The following is a 12,104-nucleotide window of genomic DNA, read 5'->3' as shown; positions in this document are numbered from 1 at the left end:
CCTTATTTCAGCATCCTGGATAAAATTTAAGTTCTTTACTGCTTTATTAAGCTTTTTCACACAGTGAATAATGTTATGGGTAATGTTACAAACATGTTTTCAAGTTTGCTACCTAGTTATATATAAATCACATATCCAGTTGTATAAAAAAAATCATTTTTCATGTGAAAAAATAAAATTGTAATTGAATGTCAAAAATTGAACATTTTAGGACACATTGTTAACATCAAGACACTGATATCACAACTTCCCTTATCCATGAAGATTATTGAAGACAAAAAATCCAACAACGCAATATCTTTCGAAAAAATGATAAAATGGCAGTGAACAACAAATATGTCTTGATTACAGCATCTGCAATATAATTGATAAATGATGTATTTGTGAATCTTATGTTCTTGTAGAGTACATATCTTGATCTTCTGGACTTGATTGCCCATAATCTACATTGTCAGTAGAAGGAGATTTTTCTTCTTTCACTTCTTCACTTTTCATAACTTCTTCATTGGGAATATAAGTTTTAGTTGGATTTATTTGTGTTTCAGATGCTATTCCTGGCTTCTCCTCATCTTGCATGTGTGATACATCATTGGGTGATCCCTGGTTTTTCTCATCATTATCAATCAACAATACTTCTGATTTACTTTCAGTCACTTCTGTCTCAATGTTCTTCTCTTCAACTGACAAAGAGCTTTCAACTGAATCAGTACTCGGCATTGCTGCTTCACTGCCCTCCTCTTTGCTGTCATCTGCATTTGATTTTGTTACTGAATTTTCTAATAAACATATCTCTTCTCCACTGTCATCTTTAATAATGTTTATCACAACATCTAAAGGTTCTTGTATCAAAGCAATGCTTTCAATTTGAGGATCTCCTTCAGCTGGCTTTCTTTCAGCTTCCACTGAACTTTCATCTGCATTAATTGCATGAGTATCATGACCTACTGTAGCAACCTCTGGGAATTCTCCTGTTCCTTCATCGTCTGATGGTTCACCAGCTGTTTCACGTTCAGGATTCATAGTTGCATTGGCTAATTCATCTGTTTTTGTTCCCTTGGCTTGATCTGCTATATTACGCATTCTTTCTGCTAAAGAAACACTAGCATCTTTTGTTACCATGTAAACATTTTTAGCAACCTTAAACGCTTTATCTGGGTAAGCAACACTTGCAACGAGAGCACCTGCAACTGATGCACTAGAAAGTCTCAAGAAAGGTTTCTTTCCTCTTCCCTGGACAACAGCTCCTGCTATGACGGCAGCAGTTATGCAGCCCGGCCTAACCATCGAGAGGGGATCACTTTTAGCAGATTCATAAACATCGACAATTCCATCTTTGGCACCAACAACGGATGCCTCTGCTGATTTATATGCATTTAAAGTAACGTCTTTGAATCTCCAAAGTTTCTTTCGAACAACAGATACATATTTCTGGAAAGCATAAGGTTTTTCCTCTAGTGAAGAATATGGTATAACTGACTTGGGCTCAAAATAGATGTCAAGATCAGCTGGTTTTACACGCTTAGTACCAGATTCTTCATCTTTTGAGATGGCTCTTACACTCTGTAGACATCGCAAATAAGCCATAATTTCTTGTTAGAAAACTTCGACCAAACAACAACTTACTCTTCGTTGTGCTCCATAACCATTTTCTACAGCTTGCGATTAAGTAGATTTGGCAATCTCATGTTTCTGCCTCTCATTTGTATTGGAATCGAGACACGGCTCACATGGCGGTGTAGGTGCAGATGCTGGCACAGCAATTCCTCTTTTCACGAACCACAATTTTAAGATGCTGCTCCATAAAGAAAGCAGGAAATCGTTGACGTTCTTGAGTGAGCGAAATTACTGCATATTTAATTTGAATCTTTCTTGTGAATCGTGATAAGTTACGTTGTTACATAACATTTTCAGGCAGTCCTTAGGCCCAGCCTGGCGACCAACTGTTACTGCTTAATATATAATTATTTTCCTTTTTAGATTTTCATTAATGATGTTCCTGCAGAGATTGATTACTAGATACCTAAGGTCCTTGTATAAAATGTATAGCGATTAATTAAAAGCTTTGGAGAGTTTGTGCCTAAAATGAGTCAATCAAGAATCATACGCACCTTATTCAAATAGCATCCTTGCTTATTTTTGGCAATTCCTGTCTCAAATAATTCTTAAAGGCACTTTATCCTGCCTGTCTATTGTTCACATTAATAATAGGCTCTTTGATATTTAGTGTAATGTAGATTATTACGTAATGAATTCAAGTGTAAATCAAAATTAATTGGTACAAAGTGCCTTTGAGTTTTTTTTAAGTAATGGAACTCTTTAAACTAACTATAGAAAGCAATACACAGAATGTTGAATGTATGTTATTATTTGCTCTCCTTTGGTTATGTTTATTATTTTCGATAAAATATATTTTTTCTCTTTTCTTCATTAGCCTTCCAGTGTTGTTGTTCTTAAAACATGTTTCTCATATAAAAAACAATTTATATGCATGTGTGAAATTTGATTTTATTTAAAGTCAGTAATGTGTTTGCAGCCCTTTATTTTGTGTTGCCTGGAGAAACTTCTTATGTGTACAGAGATAAATTTATACAGCAATTGTTTGGCATGTATGGATTTTGGTTTGCAAACTCTTGTTTAAGACCATGGTTTTTCAACAAAGCTTTTGTGAATCAGATTGGTTTGTGTGTTATAGGATGTGCTAATTGAATGTCAGATTGTAAATATATTATTATTGCTATTATCACAGAATCTTTAAATCAAGTTATGATTTTGGAAGGATAGGACTAACTTGCTGAAACCACTAATACTCTACCAAAACCATACAGTTCACCCTTAATAATCTCTATAAAATTGTTAAATTGTCACTTGCAGGCCTATCTAGGAAGTATCTCAAAAACATATTTTTCTTTCACAGGATCCCTTGTCAGAGTTTCTTCTTGTCAATTATCCAGCAGTGGTAAAGCAAACAAGGAACTTTTGGCCAAATTACGAAAGGAGACAGGATTTCCATTTTCAAAATGTCAAACAGCTCTAGTTACCTGTAGCAATGATTTTGCAAAAGCATTTGCATGGCTTGAAGAACAGTCCAAAAAAGAGGGTTGGAAGAAAGCTGAAAAGGTCAAAGGAAGACAGACAAGTCATGGACTCATTGGTGCTGTTGTTCGTGATAATATTGCTGCAATGGTTGAAGTAAGAGTTTCTTTTCTCAATAAATTAATTCAATAAAGATACTTTGGTTATAGGGAAATTTATTATCATTTTTTGTCACTTCATGGTCTAGAACAAGTTACTATTTTACTAATTGGCTTGTGTATTTTTCAGCAAATTATCAGACGAGATCATATACATAGTCTTAGTGCCTAGACATCTTTTTTAACAAATGTAGAATCATCTTATGGAGAGCTTCTTGTTAAACACAGCTGTAAATAAACATTTTCTATCAATAAAACAGTTTTTTAAAACACCATTTATTCAACATGACCAACAGAATAACACCACCATGCTATTAGTACTAGCACCTAATAGTATGTTTGGAGCTACCAAGTGTATTTCTTTTTACAGGTTAATTGTGAGACAGACTTTGTTTCAAGAAATGAAGTTTTCAGAAACCTGACAATGGATATTGTAAAAGGGGCTTTGTATTTCAAACAGAGAGTGCTACAGCAAAATGCCCTCATCAACTCATTGGCTGGAGAGGATAATGCACATCTTAGGGAAATTATACCACCCCATGAACTTGATCAAGTTCAAATTGAAAATGGACTTCTTAAAGATAGTATTGTGTCAGTGATTTCTCAGCTAGGAGAAAATATTGTCATTAACCGGGCAGTCACAATTTCAACATCAAAAACAAATTTGATTGGCATCTATGCTCATGGTAACAATTCAGGTCATATAGATGGAGTGCATTTCGGCAAGTATTTGGGCCTTGTTGTACTGCATAACAATGGAGACCCAAAAATAACTTCACTTGCAACTGGATTAGCACAACATGTTGTTGGTATGAGGCCACAATATATTGATAAAGAGGTGAATGACAATGAGGCTGAATTAGTGCTACTGAATCAAGAGTATCTTCTTGATGGTGATATTACTGTTAGGAATTTGCTAGAAAAGTTTAATACCAGAGTGATTGATTTTTTGAGGTATCAATGTGGAGAATAGAAAATTTATCTTTTTTAAATTCATAAAAATTGATTTTGCTGTTTTTTTATTTTCCTTTCTCTTAAAAGAAATTATTTGCACCACCAATCTTATGGTGTAAATGAAATTTATCATGAATATTGAAATAAAGAAAGGGTACTTTAATGGATAACAAAAGACAAACTTTTCAAGGTAGGAAGTGACAGTGTTACATAGTTTTCCCAAATAAGAAAGAATATATACAGAGTTGATATATGTCAAATGAGGGCTTGTTACTTAAACTGCCGTCATAGGTTGTAGAAAATTAAATCTGGAAACCCTATTTTGGAGGAATTTTGTAATAAGATCTACAAGCATGCTTTACAGTCAATTCTTTTGAGAAATATTACTTTCAACTTGAAAGTAACTCCCACTTTCATTCTCTTGATGACATCATGAAGAACTTTATAGAGTGACCCCAGATTGTAAGTAAGTTACTGACAATGACTGTTTGTTGGAAGTCTTAACCAAAGATGACTCTTCAGGGAGGTTTTAACTGGATATGACCTTTAACGTTTTGAAATTTTACACAAGATCAAACGAGAAAACAAGAGCAAAGTGGTGGAAAAGAAGATGTGGATAAAGCTTTGTCCTTGCAAAACTCAGCATTTAAAAAAATAAATAAATTTTTATCAATTATTGAATTTCAAAGGTGTAACACGACATAAACACTCTTTAGATTCCTTTACTCTTTTGATGCCATAGGTGTCGTTTTTACATCCAAGTCTGGCTGTTTATGACGCATTTCCATTTTTTCATTTTTTGCATGCTTCTTTAACATGTTCATGATTTCATTGTTATATTCATCAGGTGTGGGTTTCTTTTCTGTCATCCAATAGAAAATCTCCCAATCATTTGATGGTTTATTGATTAATTTGTCATACTGATCGAGAAGCCTTTCTTCTAGTTTATGGAGTTGCAGGGTAGCAAATGTACTGGGAAAAAAATACACGATGCTGACATTAAAAAATGAAAAGCTATAAGTTATAAACATACTATAGAGTCATGATTAAAGGTTTGATTCAATATGTCAGATAAAAGTTTGATATTTGATATACTGTTAGATCTGACACTACCTTCGTACATGCAGTTGCAAAATAAGCAAAAAATTTGTAGGCAAAATAAGTATGCAGTGAGTTTTAAGTGATTCAACAGTATATTTAAGTAAATTATCCAAGAGCCACACCACAAAGCAGTGCTAAGGCGTTGGCAGAGTGTAAGCCGTCCCACAGAGTGGCAGTAAAAGTTTGCAGCTTACAAACCACTGACGCCTCATGTAGCTGTAGACCAGTTTCACCGATACCAGGCTCCTGGACTGGAAACTTTGTTGCATGCCCGCAATATATTGCCAACACACACATCTGTGCGGTTCTGCAAATTGGCCATGCAAATGCACTGGATAATAACATCTAACATTATTAATCATTATTAAGTAAGAATATATGATTTCAGGTGCGCAGTCTCAAATTTTCAATGTAAACTTGTCCGTGCAAGAAACAAAGTTTCTGGTCTGGCAAAATTTTTTATAAAGACTAAGTACATTATAAAAATTCCTAGGTACGTACCTCAACAGCAAGCCATTTTCACTCATTCCACGTTTCCTAAAAAGAAGATATTTGCTTTGCAACAGATGTTTGCACAAAACTTGTGGGATATAGTTCCAAAAGTTGGTTCAACTTAGTATCAAATGCACCAGTGGCGGGGTGGCTATGTTTTCCCTGGGGTGGCCAAGTCGATTTTTGCGCCCTATCTATATATCGTCACATAAATCGTGGCTATATAAAGGCATGTGTTTCTAGAAGGGAAATCGATTTTTGCAACTTGAATGCAAAATTTCATAAATAATGTTTGACTAAAAATGCGAATATGAACGGAAAAGTTATGTAATCCTAACATTTGACCTTCTCGATCGTGGTTCGGTAAAATATCAAGCTATTTTGAATTGGCTTATAAGCGTGTCATCGCATATATAATCTATGATATACAAACATGGTTCAAGTTTGTTATTCTTTAGTAGTTATTAAATAGTAGTTTTTTCAACAACTTGAAAGTTTCGGGCGTTGAATCCCACTATTGAATCGGACAGAGGCGGGCGGCCACAGAATAGAATCTGGGGTTGGGCTAAGGATCAAGTTTAGTGACAAAGGAGGACCCACCATGGTTGGGTCCGACGCGCAAGAAAATTTTTGAAATCAAGCCTTCTAGAATGGCTAAAAATGCATCTCCCAGAATAAAATTTAACTAATCACTACACCACTCAGAATAGACAGTTCGACGATGCTCAGAAAAACATTGATTTTTGAATTTTAGAAAAAATTTTGGAGGGGAGGATTCATGCGTTGGAAAAAGAAAGAAAGGGTGACCTTTGCTTCACATCGATATTAATAACAAGAAGCTGCTATATTGATTGCCAGGGTGCATTCCATGTACTTAGGCCCGAAGATCTGTGACGTACACTCAGGCTTTTTGGCGTTCCAAGTAAAAACTAATAGAAAACATTTTTGGCATACGTAAAATCTTTGTTAGTTGGCGTGCTAAACATAACACGTACATACATACATAGCAAGCCACGTACATAGTTAACACGAAAACATATGCAACAAATGTTGATTGGGTCATTGCAGCGCAACATGCTTCGATTGTAGAATCTCGCATTATTTTGGATTGTTCACAGCAAGTTATAGCGAAGTGCTCTACCCGTGTACGATCACTTTTGATGTTTCTAGCCAAATATTACAAGCAAACAATTTTGGCGCCCCCTTATCTTCATTTGCGCCCCTATTCAGGGGGGGCCATGGCCCCCCTGGCCCCCCTGCCACCACGCCACTGAAATGCACTAGAGCTGATAATAGAGGGATCATGCTGTACTGTACACATATCCAAATTTTATTATTTCATGTTAATGCAGTGTAGTACTGCAGGTCCACATCAGCATCACGCCGCTATAACATATAAAACAAGTATGCATGTATGATGTATGTAATATGAATAACTGATATACTATATAGATACGAAATTAAATGCCTCCTACAATTGTCCACAAACACACAGTGAGTAGGCTGAAACAATACCTGCTCTGGTAAAACAGTCTTGCTCGCTTCTTTTGCAAATCTTCGTTTTCCTTTTTCTTGTACTCTGGTATTGAAGGGCCCATATCGGGGAAATCAATTATCCTATCCCCAGAATTTGACGCGAAGGTTGGTCGGACAGTTTGGAAATATCGCCATTGCTGAACACGACAAATTGAGCTCACAGTGTCGAGAGTAAATCGTCGCTGTGAAGAGGACAGACATTTGCAGCATTGGCGAAAATTCATGGCCAAACCCAGCTTGTTAAAGTTGAAATAAAGAGAGCGAAATTCTTGCCCAAAAACCGATTGTAGCCTTCTTGACAGTGACCGTGACTCGCTCCTCTATTTATATTTCATAACTTCGGCAATGCCCCATTTTTGAACAGCCTCGTTCTACATTTTCCTGAGCAGCAAAAAGGAGCATAGGGGAAAAATGCATGAAGCTGGTCATGGCGGCACGGAATCGCGGGCGCAAATACTCCACATGGCTTCAATATATGCAGTAAAAACTTCAAAGTCAAAGTATAAAAGTTAATTGTTTTCGGAAATCTAGTAGACATACTACTGGAAGAAACTTATAAAACAGAAATGCTTAATCAAGGTATATCAAGAAAGAACTTTTAATCATTATTTCAAAACAACAAACAAAATTGCAGGTAAATGTCGAAATATCTACATTTATATAAAATTACAATATTGAGATGAAACATTGTCGCGATAAAAAGGGTAGCTTACAGAAAAATCTAGCTATTGCTACAAAACGAAACTATTGCCAAAGTAATTGCCAAGCATCAAGGTTTCTGCTGGTTATTATCATTTGTTGTGAATGTATTGCCTTTTCATAGAAAATGGAAGAAACTGGCCGCTACTTTTGATTATTATGAATGTGACTTCGTGGTCGATAAGGAATATGAAAAGGCTAAGTTGTCGCGAGAAAAAGGGTTACCTACAGACAAATCTAGATTTTGCTACAAAACGAAACTACTGCAAAAGTAATTGCCAAGCATCAAGGTTTTCCCTGGTTATTATCATTTCTTTTGATTGTATTGCCTTTTCATGTAAAAAGGAGGAAAGTTGCCATTAATTTTAAACATGAACGATCACGAAGTCACATTTATGACCAAAAGTAACAGCAACTTCCCAAAGAATAGGCAACGGCAACAAAGAATAGGCAATACAATCAAAAGAAATGATAATAACTAGCGAAAACCTTGATGCTTGGCAATTACTTTGGCAATAGTTTCGTTTTGTAGCAAAATCTAGATTTGTCTGTAGGTAACCCTTTTTCTCGCGACAACTTAGCCTTTTCATATTCCTTATCGACAACGAAGTCACATTCATAATAATCAAAAGTAGGGGCCAGTTTCTTCCATTTTCTATGAAAAGGCAATACATTCACAACAAATGCTAATAACCAGCAAAAACCTTGTTGTTTGGCAATTACTTTGGCAATAGTTTCGTTTTGTAGCAAAATCTAGATTTTTCTGTAGGTTACACTTTTTCTCGCGGCAATTCAGCCTTTTCGTATTCCTTATCGACCACGAAGTCACATTCATAATAATCAAAAGTAGCGGCCAGTTTCTTCCATTTTTCATGAAAAGGCAATACATTCACAACAAATGCTAATAACCAGCAAAAACCTTGTTGTTTGGCAATTACTTTGGCAATAGTTTCGTTTTGTAGCAAAATCTAGATTTGTCTGTAGGTAACCCTTTTTCTCGCGACAACTTAGCCTTTTCATATTCCTTATCGACAACGAAGTCACATTCATAATAATCAAAAGTAGCGGCCAGTTTCTTCCATTTTTCATGAAAAGGCAATACATTCACAACAAATGCTAATAACCAGCAAAAACCTTGTTGTTTGGCAATTACTTTGGCAATAGTTTCGTTTTGTAGCAAAATCTAGATTTTTCTGTAGGTTACACTTTTTCTCGCGGCAATTCAGCCTTTTCGTATTCCTTATCGACCACGAAGTCACATTCATAATAATCAAAAGTAGCGGCCAGTTTCTTCCATTTTTCATGAAAAGGCAATACATTCACAACAAATGCTAATAACCAGCAAAAACCTTGTTGTTTGGCAATTACTTTGGCAATAGTTTCGTTTTGTAGCAAAATCTAGATTTTTCTGTAGGTTACACTTTTTCTCGCGGCAATTCAGCCTTTTCATATTCCTTATCGACAACGAAGTCACATTCATAATAATCAAAAGTAGGGGCCAGTTTCTTCCATTTTCTATGAAAAGGCAATACATTCACAACAAATGCTAATAACCAGCAAAAACCTTGTTGTTTGGCAATTACTTTGGCAATAGTTTCGTTTTGTAGCAAAATCTAGATTTTTCTGTAGGTTACACTTTTTCTCGCGGCAATTCAGCCTTTTCGTATTCCTTATCGACCACGAAGTCACATTCATAATAATCAAAAGTAGCGGCCAGTTTCTTCCATTTTTCATGAAAAGGCAATACATTCACAACAAATGCTAATAACCAGCAAAAACCTTGTTGTTTGGCAATTACTTTGGCAATAGTTTCGTTTTGTAGCAAAATCTAGATTTGTCTGTAGGTAACCCTTTTTCTCGCGACAACTTAGCCTTTTCATATTCCTTATCGACAACGAAGTCACATTCATAATAATCAAAAGTAGCGGCCAGTTTCTTCCATTTTTCATGAAAAGGCAATACATTCACAACAAATGATAAGAAACAGCAAAAACCTTGTTATTTGGCAATTACTTTGGCAATAGTTTCGTTTTGTAGCAAAAGCTAGATTTGTCTGTAGGTAACCCTTTTTTTCGCGACAATTTCTTTAAAATAATTTTTTTTCGATTACAAAGTTACTTGGCTAATCCAAATTTTTAGACTGATTCAAAGGTTTGCATTTGAAACTCTGGGCTTTTATTTCTCAATTACTAATTTTTAACTTTATTATAGTATTGCATTGTGTGGCTTCCTCTTTGGGAAAGTCAATTTAAAGTCAAATGGAAAATTTTGAAGATTTTGTTCAGTGGTTGTTGGAATGGTTTCTGAAGACATGTTGTGTAGTGCACGTGTTTAGCACAAGTCGCATTTTTATTTATCTTCGGTCAAGGGAGATGTCTTTTTCGGAACCTCTTCTCTGACAATTTTTGTTCAAGGATTGTACCACTCTAGTGCTTGACAATTTTCAAGTGATTTTCATTGCCTAACAAAACAGCTTTTGGATGTATCATTTCCTATCATTAATGGGGAAAACGTGTACATTTTCCTGGATTCTTCAAACTTTGGTTGCAAAATGTCCTCAACTTTCTAATGGTTGGTGTGTTTTCGCCCTTTTCTGCTTATTGCATCTAAATTATGTATTTTATTTTATTCTTTTGTGGTGTGTGAAAATATGTACTTGTATGCAAATGCATTTCCAGATTGGAATTTGCATCAGTTTTAATGGAAATTTTAATCGAGACACACTTAATGCTTATTTTTTAAAGTTTCATCTATGTTATGACAATAGAACTAGTTACATTTGTTGCTAGAACAACCATGCAACTTTTGTGCTGCCTTTGTATTGAATATGTCGATCTATCGACGAATCTTAAATCATTCAAAACAATGTGGTGTATTCGTCCTGAAATGTTGCGGGAGCAGTGTTGACATTTGCTGTAACCCCTGTGATTCATCGCGCGCATGGCAAGTACATTTTTCCCCTATGCTGCAAAAAGGCACTTCGTTTCGTTTGTGAAAACTTTGGGACACGTTCTCCCTGTTTCCTCCGGACCTTTACTTCTATGAATTTAGCTTTTCATATTTTCTGTAGTATTCCAGACGGCCACTATTATCTTTATCTGCATTGACTTTACCGTAGCCTTTTCAGAAAATATGCAAAGGCAAGCAGAATAGAGACATTTCTGACAATTTCAGGACTTCGCACATTAAAGTGTGCTCAAACCAGAAGAGGAAACTTGAATTGCTGAAAGGTTTAAGCAGGGGTAAGACAAGAATGTATTTTGAGCCCAAGACTATTTGCAATGTCTATAAAATATTTATTGCTTCAAACGATGAGCATTGTTGCTAGTTTCATTTTGTGCAGATGATAGTGTAGTATCTGGTGTTGCGTTGTGCAAATTAAAAGGAAAACATTATGCACAACAAACTTTTCGTGATAAATAAGGATTGTTAGCATTTCCCAAGCAATAATGGAAGGTAGATAGCCATCCGGAAAACTTATTTAGTAAGAAGCCACTTTCCCGTACATCAAATAGTAGCACAAGATTTGCAAGCATTTCCCATACCAATTGATTCGCCTCTTAAAGTTTAGTGCATCTTATAATGAGTAGGAACAGTCGGATGCTTTAAGCTTTAAGATCTCGGAGGAACAGCCATCATCAAGCGGAGGGAAAAACGTGTCTGTTGCTTTGAATAGAAAAAGGTACACCTCCATTTACTTTTTAATGCACATACATTCTGTAGATCAAATTGCAAAATAGACAAGCAAAATTCAATCTTAATGTAAGATTATAAACTCATTGTTGAAATGCATGAAAAAATAACATTAACAAAATGCGTTAGGATAATTGAAATTGATCACAAAAATATTCGTAAACGTCAATTTTTATGTTACTTTTCTTATCTCCATTTACTAAAAACTCTGATTAATGGCTAGATACAAAAAGTTTCTACGGAGATACAATATAAATTCTACAAAATATTTAAATAAACTCTATCAATTCTGCTTAAATTCTCTCCATCACGTCACACACTTGAATAAAGAGCCCTATGACCTTCATCTTATCACAAACTAATGGATTGATGACATGCAAAATGCATCACAAAATATAAACAACACGAATTTATATACTGGAAAATGTTTCAGTAATT

General features: G+C 35.3%; 3 protein-coding genes across 3 annotated transcripts; 1 reads left to right on the top strand and 2 right to left on the bottom strand.

The window, feature by feature from the left end:
• Nucleotides 1–297: 297 nt before the first annotated feature.
• On the bottom strand, nt 298–1,686 carry LOC135695377 (uncharacterized). Its single transcript, XM_065214448.2, has one exon. It carries the CDS (start codon nt 1,582–1,584, stop codon nt 391–393), a length of 1,194 nt encoding a protein of 397 aa, XP_065070520.2. The 5' UTR covers nt 1,585–1,686; the 3' UTR covers nt 298–390.
• A 6-nt stretch (nt 1,687–1,692) lies between these two features.
• On the top strand, nt 1,693–4,197 carry LOC135695721 (elongation factor Ts, mitochondrial). The gene is made up of 3 exons (XM_089108968.1): nt 1,693–1,832; nt 2,915–3,189; nt 3,562–4,197. The coding sequence occupies exons 1-3, from the start codon at nt 1,790–1,792 to the stop codon at nt 4,162–4,164; spliced, it is 921 nt and encodes a 306-aa protein (XP_088965094.1). The 5' UTR covers nt 1,693–1,789; the 3' UTR covers nt 4,165–4,197.
• Nucleotides 4,198–4,744: 547 nt separating this feature from the next.
• On the bottom strand, nt 4,745–7,638 carry LOC135695379 (succinate dehydrogenase assembly factor 2, mitochondrial-like). The gene is made up of 3 exons (XM_065214450.2): nt 7,254–7,638; nt 5,748–5,783; nt 4,745–5,117 (listed from the first exon to the last, which is right to left on the bottom strand). The coding sequence occupies exons 1-3, from the start codon at nt 7,496–7,498 to the stop codon at nt 4,868–4,870; spliced, it is 531 nt and encodes a 176-aa protein (XP_065070522.2). The 5' UTR covers nt 7,499–7,638; the 3' UTR covers nt 4,745–4,867.
• Between the last annotated feature and the right edge of the window lie 4,466 nt (nt 7,639–12,104).

Source organism: Rhopilema esculentum, chromosome 2 (assembly GCF_057945365.1).
Source record: "Rhopilema esculentum isolate cy_ngs chromosome 2, ASM5794536v1, whole genome shotgun sequence".
NCBI classification, from domain to species: Eukaryota; Metazoa; Cnidaria; class Scyphozoa; order Rhizostomeae; family Rhizostomatidae; genus Rhopilema; species Rhopilema esculentum.
The sequence above is the reverse complement of the archived record's forward strand: the minus strand, read 5'-3'. Positions and strand labels throughout refer to the sequence as shown.

Bases quoted from the DNA above. Each gene is read 5' to 3' on its own strand.
- LOC135695377 (XM_065214448.2), bottom strand. From the start codon at position 1,584: ATGGCTTATTTGCGATGTCTACAGAGTGTAAGAGCCATCTCAAAAGAT.
- LOC135695721 (XM_089108968.1), top strand. From the start codon at position 1,790: ATGCTGCTCCATAAAGAAAGCAGGAAATCGTTGACGTTCTTGA. The intron at 1,833-2,914 runs GTGAGCGAAATT...TTTCTTTCACAG, and splicing joins GAAATCGTTGACGTTCTTGA to GATCCCTTGTCAGAGTTTCT. The intron at 3,190-3,561 runs GTAAGAGTTTCT...TTCTTTTTACAG, and splicing joins ATATTGCTGCAATGGTTGAA to GTTAATTGTGAGACAGACTT.
- LOC135695379 (XM_065214450.2), bottom strand. From the start codon at position 7,498: ATGAATTTTCGCCAATGCTGCAAATGTCTGTCCTCTTCACAGCGACGA. The intron at 5,784-7,253 runs GTATTGTTTCAG...TCTTCTTTTTAG, and splicing joins AGACTGTTTTACCAGAGCAG to GAAACGTGGAATGAGTGAAA. The intron at 5,118-5,747 runs GTACGTACCTAG...TTTTTTTCCCAG, and splicing joins GAAAATGGCTTGCTGTTGAG to TACATTTGCTACCCTGCAAC.